Source organism: Buteo buteo, chromosome 13, assembly GCF_964188355.1.
Source record: "Buteo buteo chromosome 13, bButBut1.hap1.1, whole genome shotgun sequence".
NCBI lineage: Eukaryota > Metazoa > Chordata > Aves > Accipitriformes > Accipitridae > Buteo > Buteo buteo.
In genome coordinates, this window is record NC_134183.1 from 24,529,005 (window position 1) to 24,547,052 (window position 18,048).

General features: G+C 38.6%; 1 protein-coding gene across 4 annotated transcripts in view; it reads left to right on the top strand.

Annotated features, from left to right (window-relative positions):
- ZFAND6 (zinc finger AN1-type containing 6) overlaps window positions 1-16,805 on the top strand; it is a 38,996-nt gene extending 22,191 nt beyond the window's left edge. For all 4 annotated transcript variants that reach the window (XM_075045109.1, XM_075045112.1, XM_075045110.1 and 1 more), the window contains 5 exons: window positions 4,212-4,381; window positions 5,632-5,743; window positions 7,914-8,014; window positions 15,150-15,263; window positions 15,845-16,805. In XM_075045109.1, coding sequence (XP_074901210.1) covers window positions 4,231-4,381; window positions 5,632-5,743; window positions 7,914-8,014; window positions 15,150-15,263; window positions 15,845-15,993 — 627 coding nt within the window. In that variant the 5' untranslated portion in view covers window positions 4,212-4,230 and the 3' untranslated portion in view covers window positions 15,994-16,805. The remainder of the gene's footprint in view (window positions 1-4,211; window positions 4,382-5,631; window positions 5,744-7,913; window positions 8,015-15,149; window positions 15,264-15,844) is intronic.
- Window positions 16,806-18,048: the final 1,243 nt, after the last annotated feature.

An 18,048-nucleotide genomic window follows, 5' to 3' on the forward strand; every position in this document is an offset into this window, starting at 1 on the left:
TTTTTTTCTTTAAGATGAATCAATTCTGTATTCACAGTAACAGGATGACCCTATGAATGTTGTGCAAGCACAGCTTGGGGGGAATCAGGCAGAGCCCACAGGTTATTTCCAGCAGCTTTACAAGCACCATGTTTGTTTTGTGACACCTCAAACCAAGTGGGACATACATGTAGCCATGTTGATCTCAAGACCTTGCTGTCGCTTTGGCTATGAAGTTGCTTCAAGTTTGTACTGAAGCCAAGCTAGGAGACCAGTTTTGAAATTATGGATACGGTATGCACTTGGGATATATTTTACAGGAGGGTTGATGCTCAGCAAGGGCTAGCTGCCCCTAAAAAGGGTTGTCCTATTTTTAGCCTTGTCAATTCCTTTGCACTGTCTGTGAGTTCTCTAGAGCTGATCTTCTGTCAGATCAGCAAGCTCTCCAGTCCACCAGAATAAATGTTCCTGTTTTCCATCAGATGAATGAACTGATCTGGCTCAAGGAAGGGGCAGGGGTGCACAGCAGGGGCCAGGGCTGTGGGAGCAGGCTCATCCCTTTCACAGCCGTTCGAGGCTGCAGGTTCAGCGACAGCCCACCATTACTGGCTTATGTGATTGTTGGACTTAGCAATACTATGGATCTTCCCGCATGAGGAATTATGGACAGTTTTGGAACAAAAATCATCTGAGGCTGAGCCGGGAACTGGAGTGAGGGGGGGTCTTCCCTCTCCCCAAAACATCTCTTCAATGATCCCTTGCTGTTCATGTTTGCTGAGATGGGGACAGAGTCCGGCTGCTCTGCTTGCAGCCGTTCGACTTCTGCCTGAGCGGTGAGGAAGAACAGTCCCTGAGGCACAATGCTGTGTCATCTTGGCCTTTGCCCTCGTGCAGCAGTGGATGTGTACAGGAGAGGCATGTCTGAATTGCAGTGGCAGGAACCACCAGCACTTGGATCTCTGTTCCTTTACATTTTCAATGCCTGTTTTTTGGCTCGTGGTTCTCCTAAATGCTTCACGCTTGCTCTGCTGCTGAAACAAGTGGTTCCACACATCTTCGGCTCGACCCTCTCATGCCCAAACAGCACATGTGACAAACACAAGCTCAGAAACCAGTCTATGTTAAAATTAATGGACAAAAGATGGAGTGGTTGGTTTTCTAAGTTTGATCACTTCCTTGATTCGTTTCAGTGCATGTGAGCACTGAGAGGAGGGGAACAGCATGGGAGAGGGAGTGAGAAGCTGGGGAGCAAGAGCTTATTATACTGGTTTGGCATTCTGTGGCTTTAGGGTTCAAATAGATCAGTTCAACCATCTAAGCAGCTTACAGGCGGCTAAAATGTGTGTTGTCCCTCCTGGTCACATGTCATCCCTCGCATCAGTTCCAGAGTTTTTCCCCTGTGTGTTCTGCTTTTTTCTTTTTGTTTTTGTGGGGTTTGATTTTTTTGTGTGTGTGAACTGATTGAGCTCACTGAACTGTCAGAAAACTTTCTATGGTGGTGATGGCCCTTTTTTTCCTGGTGGTTTTTTTTGGTGGCTCAGGGGACTAATGAGGTGGATGAGGGTCCAGCTGAGCGCTGGTGTGGGCAATTGTATGTACTTGCCCCCTTCTGAATGCAACGAGCTATTGTATTAGTTAACTTCTTTCTTAATTGACTTCATAACATTGCATCAGTTTGATCCTATCTCTTCTCCATTTATTCCCCAAATTTTAGCAACCAATGAAGGATCTTCTGCTTCCTGTGGCTTTTATTAAAACTCTTCAGAAGAATCCCTGGCACTTCCCCTTGGAGATTTAAGTGTTCTGGAGCCTCATGCCAGTGGCTTGTGCTTTGGCTGGTGGCAGGATCCACTGATTAATGAACTTGGGAACTGGCTTAGCTGGAACTCAGTCCAGCTTTTCTTGTTTTTCTTCTGGGCATCTTTGTGCACCTTTCACAATTTGTTTATTGAATTGGAGCAGACTTTTTTTTTTTAATGTCCATGTTAGAAATTGTTATGCTGTGATTGCATTAGCACCTGGTCTCTTCAGCAACAGTTGTGTTGAGGAATAAGAAAATTAGCAGTAACTGGTGCTGTTACTGAGTTCCTGTGTGCTGCTTGAAGCTAACTATTGAACAGAAAGGCAATCATGGTAGATTTTGAAAGTTAGTGTGGTAGGGTTCTTCTAATGTGCTGCTGTCTGAAATGGAAAGGATTGATATTTGTATTGTGACACTGAAGCTCTATTAGCCCTTGAAATATTCTGTCCAAAGTGGTTTTTTTAATTGGTCTTTCAAGCTTAAACATTCTGTACTAAGAGTGACTTGCGTAAGGATTCATCGTTAAATTGGTTTGAGTTACCAAAGCACGGAAAAATCATGTTCATTTACACTCTCCTGAAACGGCTTCGCTGATTGTTGGGCCCAGCATAAGAATTCAATTCCCACATGCACTACTTGCAGTTTTGTTCTAAAGGGCTGTCTGGAGAAAGGCAGGAATGAAAGTGCTCTTTCAGCTACAAGTACAGTACTTCAGTAAAATCAAATTTAGCTGTCGTTTGAGGTCAATGGGGGCTTTGTATGTCGAAAGCAAATGCTTCTATATTGGGGTGGGGGAGTGCAGTCAAACAGCTGAAATAAGCTTAATTGCAGGTTGAAGCTGAGTAAGATATTATCAGAGACATTTTTTTGTCTTCCTGCCTGTACATCATCTTTGTCTTATATCTTGAATACTTTCTCATCCTTAGAGTACCTTACTGCTGTGAACAGAAGACTTGACTGTCGTTTCTGTGTTGCTGTTAGCTTTGCAACCTAGAGGTTTGCTTTTGAGGTATCAATTTCGTATGGTTTGGGGAAATAAAAACAAAATGCAATGGATGTGGGTGTGAGAGGAGATGAGGATATTTGTCTAAAAACAAAATAATGGGAAACTTGTTTGTATTTGGCTTCAAATACATCTTATGTAAAAGGAAATCTTTTTACCCTGGTGTACTTCTTACTGTCATTTAATCTAGTTTTATAACTTGGCAATTGGTGAAGTATTAAATTCCCCTCTGGATTTTCTTTTCTTTGCTTTTGAAATATATGTTGATGTTACTTGAAAGATTGATCTTCTTTTTTTCTTTTTTCTTTTTTTTTTTTTTTCAGTAATATTGCTTATCATTGGTTTGACTTGCAAGAATTAAAATTATCCATGCTTCGGCCTAATTTTTAATCAGGAAGTATGAAATGGTAGACCTAGGTTGATCTTGAATGAAATAATTGATACCTTGAGATACTTAGTTTCTTATTGAGAAGAGTGGGTTTTCTTTCAAAACTGATACAAAAAAGGGTAAGAATATAATGGGGGGGGGGGCAAAAAAATGGAAAATTAATTTTATCTCACTGAGTGACAGACGTCAATAACTGATTTACAAGTTAGACCATTTGAGAATAGTTAGGAGGCTCAGAACACTGTTGAAAATGGTCACTTGTAATTTTCCTTTATTAAGAAGGTTTACAGATCTTTACAAGCCAGAGACAAAACCCACAAATTGTACAGTGTTTATGAAAACTAAATCTAAGGATGTTATGAGAGTTGCCTTGATATTATCCCTTTACTTCTCATTTTTTAGTATATTTTCACACAAAATTTATATATGGAAGGTATCTGTACCTAGTCTAGTATTTTTGACTGAAAGGGTGATTTTCCTTTTGCATGTGAAAAATCATAATACGGGTTTTGTGGTAAGTAGTTCTGTCATCCTTCACTAATGATGGAGTGACTAAACAGTAACTTGCCAATTCATGTGACTATTGTTAATTATAATTATTATGCAGTAAGTAAGCATGTATTACCATGCTTGTCTTTCAGTTTATAGTTCTCATTCACAGTACTGGGTGTTCAAGTTTCAAGAAGAGTAGGTGTCCCCCTCACCTACCTCCCCTTAACTTACTTCTAGAAGCAGCAATACTTGCAATATTTTCTAAAATTACTTTCTTTGTGGGCTATATATTGACCATAAAATGGTGGGGCTGAAAGGGTCTGTATGTATGGGTCGTGCAAAGCATACATATGACTGTATTTGTATTATTGGGCAGACTTTTTAGACTTTTTAGGAATGGGTGTTGAGTTACCTGCAAGGCATCTTTTCTAGAAGATCTTTTTGCTGCGTGTCACTGAGTTATAGGAAACTCCAGGTTTTCAGATGTCAACTGTTAAAGAAGGGTTTTCTCAGAACTCTAAATGCTGGCTTATATGTATCAATTCCAGGTTTATAGAAGAAGGGAAAATGGCTCAAGAAACTAACCGTAGCCAAGTGCCTATGCTTTGTTCCACTGGTTGCGGATTTTATGGGAATCCTCGTACAAATGGCATGTGTTCAGTGTGCTACAAAGAACATCTTCAAAGGCAGAACAGTAATGGTAGAATTAGCCCTCCTGGTAAGTATGCTAACATATGTCTGTTTGAACAACTGAAAATGACACAGTAGGCAGCAACTTGCTTCCTGATCATGTCCAAATACTAGAAATATAGGAGCATTAGTGTAAACTGTTTTATTCAAGTATCTTACCTTATGGAATTAGCTTGGATGAAATGCTTATAATTTATTCGTGCTGTGATTAATCTGCTCAGAAGTAGACTCTTGCTGATGTTTTTTGTATTAATCCGAGTGTTTCCAATTTGATGATATAAAAATGCAGGAAAAAAAATACTATACCAACATATTTTTCCTGAAATTACTGACAGTAGAGATAACGTTTAGCTTGGGGAATGTTTGTGAAAAGCATTTAAAATACACGTATTTAATTTCTGCAGCCTGATGCTGAAGGATTAACCTGCAGACACTTTTTAAGAGCAGTTTCTCCTAACTTCAGATAGAGATACTTTTTGTTCTTTTTGGCCCAGTGCCCCATGTGCTATGGTCTTTCCAACAAAGCAGATTTCCCATTGAAATAAGTGCTGTCTTCCTACATTCACTCTCTAGAAAAAGCTAGAGGGCTTTTCCCCCTTTAAATTAATGGTAGTGCCCTCAGAAAGAAGAACCCTTTTTCTGCTCTGTTCACCCTGATGTTTTCAACTTCAGCATGTTCTTCTGGGGGAAGGAGGTTTAGGGAGTGCTTCCCTGGAGCTTCTAAGATGTCTCTTCTGGCTTGGCTGAATACTGACAGCAAGGAATCTCATGGTGTACTCTTGAAGAATTCTATCCTTGACTTTAATGTTAAAACTTGACTTTTAAAATTGAAGCAATAGCTTCTGTTGAAATCTGGGGACGTAGGTTCTACAACTTCAAAATGGATCCTAAGTTGGCATTAGGATGCTATGCTACTGTTTCTCACAGATCCATCTTGTTTTATTTAAACAAAACCTAAGCTTACCATGTCAGAATACTGCTGTTTATGCTGAGCAAGCTGTTTATAGATGCTTTAATTAGCAGAAAATAGTTACTATTTTAAAGCTTCAGCTTCAGAATTTTGTGTCATGCAGCTTCTGGGGGCCTGGGGCTGGAACATGATTAAAATATGGCCAAACGTAATTACTCTTCATAAACTTATGTTTCATTATGATATAAGCTGAGATTCAGTTACTTTCCTGGCAGGTGTCATGGGGGTCAAAGAATAATTGCGTTGTGTAACTTTTGTAATCCCAGGAAGTAGTGTAACGCATTTTTACATTAGTGTCTTCCTTCCAGCAACTTCTGTCAGTAGTATAACTGAGTCCTTACCGGTTCAGTGCACAGAAGGCAGCGCCCAGGAAACTCAGTCAACTTTAGATTCTACATCGACTCCATCTATGCAGCCAAGGTAAGCTGTTTCTGTCTGTTGTTCTGTGGTTTTATGTAAAAAATCTGTATCAAGATGATTAAATGAAGTGTATTGATACTGCATAATTAAATGCTAGGACCTGGATTAGGAAAATGTGTAAGATTTAACTGCTAACTTTAAAGCATGGGATCTATCAGTAAATAGTAGCTGATCTGTTAGCTGCATCTTGCATTCAAATGCAAATTCATCTTTAGAATTTAGCCTCAATAGGAGCTTTGCCAGCTTCATGCTGTTCTACAGAGACTTGTCTGGCTAGTCTTCTGACTCCACAACATGCAGTTGGTTGTACATTTACCAAAGGAGAGCTCTTTCAGTCTTAGAAACCTGAGGATTTTGTAAAATGGCAGAAAGCTATTTACTAGAGCTGTCATAAATAAATGTATGATAATGTGTGAACAAACTAGTTGCTCCACAAAAAGTGGAGCATACTACAACAGGGGAAGGATATATCTGAATCTTAGTACGAGTTGTGCTACTGAACTGATTTCTTATTAAACAAGTAATTTCCAACTGGATTATTCAAGGAGACATAATGTCCTCTTGTAAATCACTCAGACTTACTAAGTGCTCTCCATTTGTAAAAGCTAAATATTTGTTTATGTTTAGTGGCTGCATTTCAGTTTAGAATGATACAACCAACAGTGACTTACATGCTTTGGAAATATTTTGAGTGAAAAATGTTACGTGTTACGCTGTGGAAGCTAACTTGTGGTAATGCTCATTCCAACTTTCCTTTAAAAATCAGAATGTAGTAAAACACAGGCTGAGGGTGATTTCATCAGTTATTGTTGGCTGATTTTGTTCAGACTGTGTTTTCTGCTCCTTAGCTTTTTATAGGAGGTGTTATCTCATGCTTGGATCCTGCATATGAACTGAGAGCTAGGTGTCATGCTTGGTGCTATATTTGGTCTTTCCATTCTGGGATTTCTAATTGAGGTAGAAAATAGATATCTTACCCTTATACAACTCTTCTGGTATGTGTTTAAAAAAAAAAAAAAAAAAATCATCCAGGTCAGTGTACAGAGGTGAACCAATTACAGTGCCTTGGGTTTGTTTTCTCACACAACCTTTATAATACCATGAAAGAGAAAGAAGTATCTCTTTGATCACTAGTTTGATTACTGGTTACAGGAGAAGTGAGTGGATGGTTGCTCTTAGACTTGCACTTCAAAAAAAATCAGTGTCACTTGTTCTTTTTTCCAAAATAAAAGCAGGGATTCAACTTCAGTCTCTGGTAGTACCTCAGAGTTATGATACTCTGAGGAAATGTCTAGTAAATTGACAATGCCCTTTTGTAGGTGACCAACCCTGCAGTTCAAGACCTAAGTGCAATTCTTGGCAACTAAAATTGTGACTCCAATGCCCTGGTGGTGTCATGGACTCCTGGTAGGGCTTTGCTGGTTCATGGGCTACTGGATAATCCAATTTCTTGGACTGAGTGAATCCCTAAGTGGAAAGGGAGAAACAAATTAGGCGAATGGGGTAGTGCTATCTCTCACTTGGGACTTCAGCTGTGTCTTGTTCCACAGTAGAGCTGCTGGATGAGCCGTTTGGCTGTGAGTGACTGCTAGTATTGAATCTCTCTCCCATAACTGTCCAAGGTATTAGTTTTCAGCCATGCTGTGATTTCAGCAGTAGGGCTGACAGGGTTGGGAAGTTTGGCCAGCACTACTTTACAGTGCCAAAATCTAAGGGGTTCTGTGTACAGCTGCAGATGCCTTATTTCTGGAAACATTGACATGCTGCAATTTCCTTGTTTGTATCCCTAGAACACCAAAAGTAGCTGCTCTACAATTATCTTGCTGACTTCTGTTAAAAAAATCCTTGCATGTTGAATGTTGCATTGTTGCTTCTGTGTGGAAGGATGGTATGCCAAACTACTTCAAAATATTTTTTCCCTTTTTATAGTTGAACTGGTTTATTGCTTTCAATATGAATGCAAAAATGTTTAACTTTTTCATCAATTCAGATTGTCTGGTATTCTTAGACACTGCAGTGTTTTTAAGTGATTAAGAAACAACTTCAGAGTGAAAAGTTTTGGCATGCTCTTTCATCAAGATGTAGTCTAATGTATTTCTTTCAGGAATGCTCTATAGAATGTGGATGTGCCTCATGAACATCATAACTTTTTTTTTCTTTTGCCCCACAGCCCTGTGTCAAGTCAGTCACTTTTAACAGAATCTGTAGCATCATCCCAACCGGATAGTACGGCTGTGGACAAAACAGTACCTGAGACAGAAGATTTGCAAGGTTGGTGCCTAGTTTTCAAAGACAGAACTTATGAATAATGTTTTTAAAACTTGACTGTTCTTAATACACTACTATTCAAGAGATGGCTTATTCTCAAACCCAAATATTCTGTGAAGTCAGAAGGCAAAATAAGGATAAACTTTCTTAGTTAGTTAAAAGGCAAGTCTTTAAACTGAAAACTTTTTAACTGGCAATTTCAGTATCTGCCATAAATAGTGTGTTAATTGAGGTTGGAAGTGCACAAATCAGTCTACTGCTCTGTCTTTATGCCACAGCTATTACATGTAAGTAGAGTTCTGAGTATCTGTTACTTCTCAGAGTAGTTACTTGCAGCAAATATCACAGTTTATAAGCATATTTGTGGTAAAGGTTGTTATGACATAGCTATTATAAGAACAGTGTTAGTATCATGTATAAACATGAAACACCTATAAAAGAACCTTTCACCTATGAACTGTAGTGGTGTAATATTTTTGACCCACTGAAATTCACTTTATCAAATACAAAATTACCAAACCACAAACTCTGGTTGCTTGAAGGAAAATGGCTGAGTGATTGGGCAATTTTAACTATATTGGCTTAAAATCCCTATTGCTGATACAATGTAAAGTTTGGGGTTTTTTTCTCTTTGATTTTTTTTTTTTCTTTTTATGTGCAGGCTTGTAGAGCTTAAAAGAAAAGAGGCTTTTTAATAGTATTTTTTAGGAAAATGTAAAAATGCCAGATAGTGTACAAAATTTGCTCAGACTTGTAATCCATAGACATTATAAAAGGTATTTAAAGGTAAGTCAGTAAGTGTTCTGCCTTTTACTTCTGCTGACACAGCTAAGGTTTTAGTGGGTAGAGTTATGTTTCTGTAGACTAGTCTAAACATAGGAGTTTGGGTTTTCCACAGATACAACATGTAATTCCACTGAAAGATGCTAAATATAAGTTCTTCTCTCATTGTATCTCTGGTATCAAAGTTCTGCTTTTCAAATACTTTTCTAAACCTGAACTCTTCCTTTTTGTAGGGTGGAATAGAAGAGTCATTATTCAGCTACTGTGCTGAGTAAGGCCACCTCCTTGGTCACACAAACAGTAGCTGTAAAATTCAGAGAAAAGGTTTTAATGCTAATGCCATTTTGTACTAGCCTTTGAGATGTCAATTATTAGAAACATGTTTACTCTTAAAAAGGTGTATTTTAGACATATGTTCTAATACCTGTGATTTAGGTTTTTTCTGGAGCAGAGAGCTCTTGTTGCCTCAGTTTTGACAATGCACATAAGGCATGCTCTTAATACCGATCAATGATGTCTGGCCTTACCCAGCTTGAGAGAAGCGCAAGTGCTGAAGAGGCTTATGCTTCTTAAGTTCTATATATTTGCACAGTGGAGGTAGGTTTGCAAGCTAGATTTTTAGTTGATATACCTCTGAGTAATACAGATATGGCTCTACTTTCATCTGTGTTCTTCAGTATGGGGAACCTGGGATGTGCTGCATGCCAGCTGTAACCCAGCTCCCATGCAGGTACATCCCTTTCTGGGAACCTCAGAAGTAGAACACCTCACTCAGGCACATGAATATTGCACTGTTGGTTTATGCTGATGTGGATGTGGCATATATTGGAGAATATAAAGGCAAATTCTGTGAGCTGATCTTCCTACTACCCTGTTGTGGTTTTTTTTTTTCCCCTTCTTCCTGTTAGTCTTGTAATTCTTCGTCTTCCATCCAGTGCCTGAATTAGTCTCTGTTTACATATGTATCTTACTTGCTTGGCTTAGCTGTAAGTTGAAACTCTAGGTTTGCATCTGCAGTCTTTTTCTACCGTCTTTTCACTGGGAGGTGGGGGGAGTGCTTTATTTCAAAATAATCTTTGATGCTTGTACTGTGAGGTGACTTGGGCCTGTGAAAATACTTTTCCCAGCAAGTTTTCAGAGGAATGTCTCTCTTCTTACCCATTCGGAAAAATTTATGCTTATTCTAATTCTCTACCTCTAAAGCAAATTCTCCCTATGAGAAGATAAGATAGGTTTCTCAACTAGAAGCTTTGATTTCAGGGGCATATTTGCATTTTACATTATATATTTCAAGGATCAACCTATATCAGGTATCTAGAGTACTTGTCTGTGTCCTTTTCTTTGTACCATAGTGATTTCTAAACTAAGAACACCACCACCATGTAATTGCAGTTCTAAATTACAATCCCTATTTATAACTCGCTGTGGCAGGGTCAGCCTTGTTTCCTGAAGAGTTGCTTCTGTGCTATCCCTTAACTGAAAATCATAGGAGATGTAGTGTTTACAGTTTTAAAGTATTTTGCTTTGAAAGTGTAAGTTTGGAAAGCAAGTAGCTTATATGGATGCTAAGTGGATTTCATTGAATTGTTGTCACAACTGTGCATCCTAAAGTTTCTCCCCACCCCCCCACCCTCCATCATTCAGAATTTGAATTTTAGGCTGCTGTCAAGAATGTAATAGAAATGTGTGAATCAAAGTTACTTAGTATTGTCTGGCTTTGTAGCATTTAAAAAAAAAAAGTCACAGAAATGTGGTAGTTGGTCCCAGACTTAAGAGCTTATAATGCTATTTCTGTTGATGTAGGGGAGGAAAAAAGAAATTGTCTGCTTTGATCATTTGTTCAGTATTTATTCTGATAAAAATCTTGCTTCACTGGAATGTCTGTTCTGGAACAAATTGTTCTATGCTACTTGTATAAATTAGTCTATTGTATTTAGTTGAGGTCCCCTTAACTTGCCATGTAACAAAATTTACTAGGCTACAGTAGCAATGAGTGAAAGATTGGGTGAATCGTTAAGCTTTCTTAGATTACTATTATTATTTTTTTAAAGCAGACAGATAAATGGGACTTGAGCTGTGTGCATACAGTCCTTGCTGTTTGCAGACAAGCTAAAACTACAAAGGGATAAAAATCCCAAAGAGCAGTTCAGATTTGTCTTCATTGGATTTATGCATTGCAAAAGAAATAGAGGAAAACTATAGAATATGTTAATCTAGATTTTAAATTTAGTGATTGTGTGATAATGCTTGTAGGTGTGGAACACTGCAAAAAGCCCAGATGCTAGGTAGGGGCTAATAGAATTATTATTTTTTTTACTTTAATGTTCTTAAATGTCATGAATATACCATTAAAGATGACCTAAAATGAAACTCATTAAGTTACAATTCAGCTTTTCTAGCAGCTTTCTTCTATTCTGAGCATCTCTCCAACTCATTTTAGATTGCCTCATGGGCTGTTGTACCTTTTACTCAACGTTACAGCCCTGTTAGGATTAGCCAGTCAGGATTCCTTATTTGTTAGGCAGGGAATTAACAGGGCTGCCTGCAAGCAGGTAAAGAGGGGCTTTACTTCTCTAGGATTAATGAGTTTAAAACCATCCAGGTTAGGATTCATGCTTCATGTTTCAGGGAGGTTTTTAAAGGTAAATGAAACTTGTCATGGAATGCAGGAGCACTCCACCATATAGTTTATGGAGCATTTACAACTCAAAAACATAGGGCTAAAAGTGTAATTTGTGTTAACAGGTGGCCTTTCAGCCTCAAAGAGGCTGAAAACTTCTGAAAGCCAAAACAGTCACTCTGATTTTCTAACTCACTGTGAATTGGAGAGGTCCATACATTAGCATTGCAAAATGCAGCCAGTTGTGTAATATGGTGTGGTTACTATTTTGAAAAAATCAAAATACAGATATTTCAGTAACTAGCTAAAAGGTATATGGCTGCTCCTCTGAGTGAAGTCACCTGGTTTTATCCTCATCTAGGTTTTTAGTGAAGTAAACCAGTTTAATAATTCAGTCATTGCTGACTAAGTTTAAAGAAACTTGATATTAAAACAGTTAAGTTGCTACAGAATTTTATGTGGAGATAACCTGGACCTAAGGTGAATGCTGTTGAACTAATGGTGTCAACTTCAGTGGACGTTATCAGGGCTAGCTCAGTAGATAGTACTGGAAAGTAACTGATGGATACCTGAGATTTTTGTGACAGTACCAGGGACTCAGAGGTGGAGTATGATTATGATACAAGTGTGGAAAATAATGTAGGATATCCTGATTTACTGGACGAGTGCTCCAGGGAGAGAGGAAACATTCGCCAGAGAGATTTAAAACTAAATTCTGTAGGTAAGTGTGCTCTTATTTAATTTGCCTCTTCCTAACATTGAAACAGTGTATTTTAGGCTGATTACTTCAGCTTAGTGTTAAAATGTTAGGAAGTAGGGATCTTCTGTTTAGGATTAACTTCACATTTCATTCCTCTAGAGGAGCAGGCATTCTTCCTAGGTCTGGTCACATGCACTTAAGAGGTAAATGTAGCTGTTTATACTCTTCCTGAGGGAATGATGAACTTTTTTTTTTTTTTTTTGAGAAGCTCTACCTAGTAATGCAGGGGTGACAAAACATCCAGAGTAGGGAGAGAGGAGAGAACAGATGAGGTGTCAGGAGTCTTGCAGCAAATACAGAGTTGTGTGTTGTGCCTGCAGGGATGCAAGGACTGGAGTGTGCTTTATCTTGAGGGTGCTGTTTTCATGGTCAGTTGGAGTACGCTGAAGTTCAAGCAGGTTTGGCACAAGCTAAGCAGTAGCAAAAGCTCCTGCCTTTAGGAGGAAATCCAGGCTCTGCTTGTTTTGATCACCTAAGAACACGGTCTATAAAACAGGGAACTTATAGCGGCCAGGCCAACTTGTCAGCTCCAGAAAAATGAGTGCGTGTTCCTGCTTTATTCCTTTTTGGTTAGTTGGCTGCTTGTACTGGTGGTCCCAATGCTTCTGTTTTCCACCTAAAGGCAGAGCTGGGACTGGGGGAAGGGAGGGAATAGGTTCCAGCAAAGCAGACAGCAGCATCCTGGAATCTAGACAAAGTACAGCAGCTGGGAGTGGCTGCAACATGTTTCCTGCAAGCTTCAAACTGGGTGGTATTGCATATTACCTGGCTTTTTTCTGTTGCATTCATCACAGCTAGCTTGTAGATGGAGCACTAAACACTGGCACTTTGTTATCTAAAGGTGGCTTAGTGGTTGGGATATTCATGATTATCATAGAGGATTTTGAGTCAAATGTCTGGCTTCTATGCAAAAAAAATTGACATCTAAAATTTATGGTCACTACAGTAGATACAAAGTGACTTGCAGCAACAGTAGAAGAATCTTCCCACTCAGTTCTACAGTGAGCAGCAGCCCTTAAATATTTTTAAACCTTTTGAATGTGAGAGCCATACCCGCAAAGAAAATGTAAGTATGTATGTATTAGAGAGCCTTGTTATGCAGGGAGCAGCGCCAGTTTTTCCTAAATTTGGCTAATAGTGACAGAGGCTTTTAGTAAAACTTATATTGAGGTAACTGGATTTTGCTACAACAGGAAATGCAAACTTGAGCATGTTAGCTGCTAAACGCTAAGTCATGGCATGAAGCTTTCATAATGAATTAATAAACACTGCAATGTCTGTTCTGTATAACACTGCAAGAGTTCATTTGAGTAAGTCTTACCACTTCTGATAATTATCTCACATCTTTTAATCCTTACTGCTTTTGATTCTTATCTTGCAAACCTTTGGATATTATCTGTCCACTCAGAAATGTGCCCTTTAACAGCCATTTAAAGCCATTTAACCTTTTCTTACAAACTATCAATGCTTACAAATTTCCGGACAAACAAAAGCACTGCTTGTAACATAGTGAATTTTAAAGTATTTAATAAACCGTTTATAACAGTCTATCTCTGCTAGATTAACCTTTGGAATATATTGTCTGCTTGGGCAAAGTCTTTGCTGGTGGTCATGTGTTTTTGTACCCATTGATATTGCTTGATACAGACTACAATGTTTTGTTACATTGCAAAAATGGAAAGAGCCCTTTCCTTTAAAAAAAAACCAAACCAAACTAAAAACAAACCAAAAAAAAAACCCCCATCAGAATAGCAGTACAGGAAAAAGCCCCACCAGAATTGTCATGCAGAATAGCAGTCGGCTGGTGTAGAACTAGGACAGAATTGCATCTGATAGTCTCCGCTTAACAAAAGTCCAGCTGCACAGAGATGCCTGCAGCTTTTTCCCTGACAAATGTCTGGGCTTGCTGTTGTATTCCCTTCTTTACACCACTGGTTCTAGCTTTGCTTCCATTACCACTCTTCCCAGCTGGAGTTTGCTTTTGTTCTTTGCCTCTTTGCTGCAAATACTCCTAGCTTCTGTGTACCTTACTCATTGGAGGCTTGTCCTGCTGTGATCTAGCAATGGCTGGTAGGCAGAGATTGGCTCTTAGCCCTTCTCGAAATGAAGTTGGGTTTTTTTGGTTTCTATTTCTGTTTTATAATGTAAGGAATGTGTAAATACTTGGGGAAAACGAGCCCATTTCTATTTTTACCTGGGTCAGGCGAATACTACCATTACTTCTTTATATTCTCTTGCACAACCTGTAACCTGTCTCTTTCAGATGTGAGAGAATATTAAAGTAGGTTGAAAGTTGTCTTAGCAGAACTGTCTTTAAAATGAGGTGTTTACCTGCTTCCTTCTTGGTTTCAGAGTACTGTACTTCCTCCCTGTAAGTCTGTTTATCTTGAGCTAATGGTATCTCACCCCAGGTAGCGACTAGCCTCTGTGTAGACTTTTTCCAGGTGTGCAAGAACAGCAGTGTCACAGTGGTAGAGATTGTTCTGAAACACTGCATTTTGTGTGGCCTCAATATTGCAGCCTTCAGCAAAAATAATGTTGATTCAGTATTTGAAAGGGAGTGTTTTACTCAACTGATCGTAATAAATACAATGCTTTGTACAAGCTGATTTAAAAGGAACTGGACTAGTAACACTAGTAGGGAAACACTTGGGTGTTGGATTCTCTTCCTAAATCTGACAGCACTGAATCTTACTCTTAAACCTAATTTTTAATTATTCTGTTTCTTTATGGTATTTTTGTAATGTGTACTTTGTATGAGCATTCAGTGAATTCTCCCCTTAAATTATTTTGAAGTGAGTTCCAGTATCACTACTGAAAGTCTATTGCACTTCAGACATGGAAGCTGCAGCAAAATGCCTAACACCAGAACCTGTAAATTTACAACGTGGGCTTTAGATTATAGTATGATTTAGAGGAAGGGGAGAGACACAGACATTTTTTTCCATTGTTCTTATTAACTTTTTTAATGTTAGCTTCAGTGTCAGAGAATGCAGAGCCTACACCTGAAGAACAAGACAAGTCACTTGATAAACCAAAACAGAAGAAGAATCGTTGTTTCATGTGCAGGAAGAAGGTTGGACTTACTGGTAAGAAACACTGATTTCACTTTTCTTAGGCTTTGGACCTTCGAAAGGGTCTCCTAAGGGGAAAATGGGGTGTAGTCATTTTGATGCTGTTGATTTGAAATAAAACTTCGCCAAAGGTACTTTCAGCTGTCTCTTACTAGATTTAGTCATTCATGTATCACTTCGTTTTTCAACTTCTTGTCTTTAAGTGAAGTTCCTAATTCCAAATACTTCCCTTCGGAAGTCTGCTTAGCAGAGGAATTGGATGGTAGTTTGCTGCTGTTCGCTAACGAACTTTGCAAGTGGTTCAGTGAAAGGGCCTAAGAAAACTTGAGTTCTGTGGGGTGAAGATTCAAAAACAAAGAAAAAGAGCTGTTTTGTGCTAGTGTTATGCAATAGGAAGGAATGATCAAGTCAAACCTTACTGTAATTGCTTAAAAATATATTGTTTGTGATTCTTATGCTTTCTGCAGCAGAGGCTCTTTGGCTGATTGACACTGGTGACTGAGATTTATTGCTAGTGAGTGAACACATTCAGGATTTAAAACAAACCGGTATAATGAAGAATGTTGAAATGTCTAAGCTAATATTTCTGTCCACAGGGTTTGAATGTCGGTGTGGAAACGTTTACTGTGGTATGCACCGTTATTCAGATGTACACAGTTGCTCTTACAATTACAAAGCCGATGCTGCTGAGAAAATCAGAAAAGAGAATCCTGTAGTTGTTGGGGAAAAGATCCAGAAGATCTGAACTGCTGCTTCTGCTGGAATACAAAAATCCTCTGACCATCTGCAGATTAAATTGACTTGAGCTTTTTTCCTTAGTCATCAGGAACGTAGAGCAGTGTATCTTGCCTAGACCTTTTAATCATGCATGTCATCAGATGAATAGATTTTTTGTTTTTGTTTTTTGTTTTGAAAATGACTCTGAACATTTATTTTCATTGCAGTTTTCTGTGGCTGAAGACTTAAGTAAACTTTACAAGTATTATCCTTTAAGATCATTTTAATTTTAGTTGAGTGCAGAGGGCTTTTATAACAAACGTGGAGAAAATATTGGAGGGCTGTGCTTTTCCAGGATAAAACATGCATGCGTTAACTTTGCAGTTTATTTTCTTGTTGTATATAGCTTTTCTCTGCAGTACAATTTCCTTTTTTTTTTTTTTGATAATGCCTTGTATGGCACAACTAGTTATCAGTAACTGAATGTATTTTAATCATTATGGCTGCTTCTGGTTTTTTTTCCCCATTAACGAGAGGTTATACATGTTCGCATATTAGCTTGTTTGCACCCTCTACCTATTTATGTATGAATCATTTGTAATGAGAGTGTGTGCTGAGATTGTCTGTGTGTTTTTTTGTTTGTTTGTTTTTTTTTAATTGGGTTTTGGTTTTGTGTGTGTGGGGGGAAGGCTGTATGCACTTCATTGACTGCAGGTTTCATTGGGATTACATCCATCAGTCTGTCTGTACACAAATATGAAGAATGATCTGAAGTACCTGTGCTGTATTTATGTTTATCCACGTCTTAACTTTGATTAAATAAAATTTAAAAAAATCGGAGCCCCTGTGGCTGTCACTGGCGTATGTAATTTGGATTTCTCTTGCTTTATTTTCATGGGTACTTTCCATTGGTGGTTCCTTTACTTACAGTGTATTTATTCACAGAGACCCTGTATATCCTAATGCCAGCTAACTTCTGATTTTTTTTTTAACCCTTTCACCTATAACTATCAGAGAGACTACAGTTTCCAGAAGCTTTCTACCTTGTGCCATGATACATTCTGCCCAGGGAGTTCCTGTGCTTCCTGTGCAGGGTGTTACTTGTACAGGAGTTGGGGTCATTTGTGACAATGTTCTTAAGTTGGGGGCAGACCTACAAGTAAAACAGATGTGGCCAGTGACTAGGCTGTGGATCCATGCATGTGATTCTGGTTCTAGAAAATACAGCCATCGGGTTTGTGATCCACTGTCTGATAGACAGAGAGGACTGCACAGACTTCCTTGAAGTTAGGTGAGAGAATGGTTCTTGAGAAATTTTCTCTAGTGAGATGTCCTTACTTCTTGAGGCTCGAAAACCATAGACTTCAGTGTTGAACACTGCCACAGCCACCCTCCTTAGCAGATCTACAGGTTTGTAAGTGATCCACATTTGGGGCTAGGAGGAATTGTTCTTCTATTGTCTTGTGAGGGTGCTTAATAAGTTTCTTTTAATTAAGGCTGCCTGTCTCGTCGGATCAGATTCTGTGCCTCAACCATTCAGCCAGCCCGGTCATCTATGTAACTCAAAGGTTGAGTGGTTTATGTAGTGCCATGGGAACTTCAGCCAGTGCTGCTTATCACCAAACTTAACAGTATGCTAAAGCAGAGCTAATTCCTCTCCAGATGGTACTGATCTGCAGTTTAAATTTCACTTGGTGACTTGCTGCTGCTTTGAAGCGTTTGTGAAATAAATGAGATTGCATGGCTTTATTTAAAACATTAAATTTTTAATCAAAGCTGGCTACATCCTTTAAAATTTGGAATGCTCTTTAAAAGCTATGGCTGGCAATTAGTAGATAAAGCACTACATTTAGCATATAAACACTATGCAGCAGAAGGAGCTTTCTCTGTCAGATAGCTATGGAAAGTAATCTGCAAGACCCAATAATAAATGAAGTATTTTGTGCTTGCAAAAATGGCTTAAGCACAATCTATGAAGCACTTTTTTTTTTTTATAGTAAAGAAGGGAGTAAACTCTTTCTAGCAGTTTCCATAATGGTCTGCCATTTTATGGGTCAAAGATCCTGTATTTCCTCAGAGCATT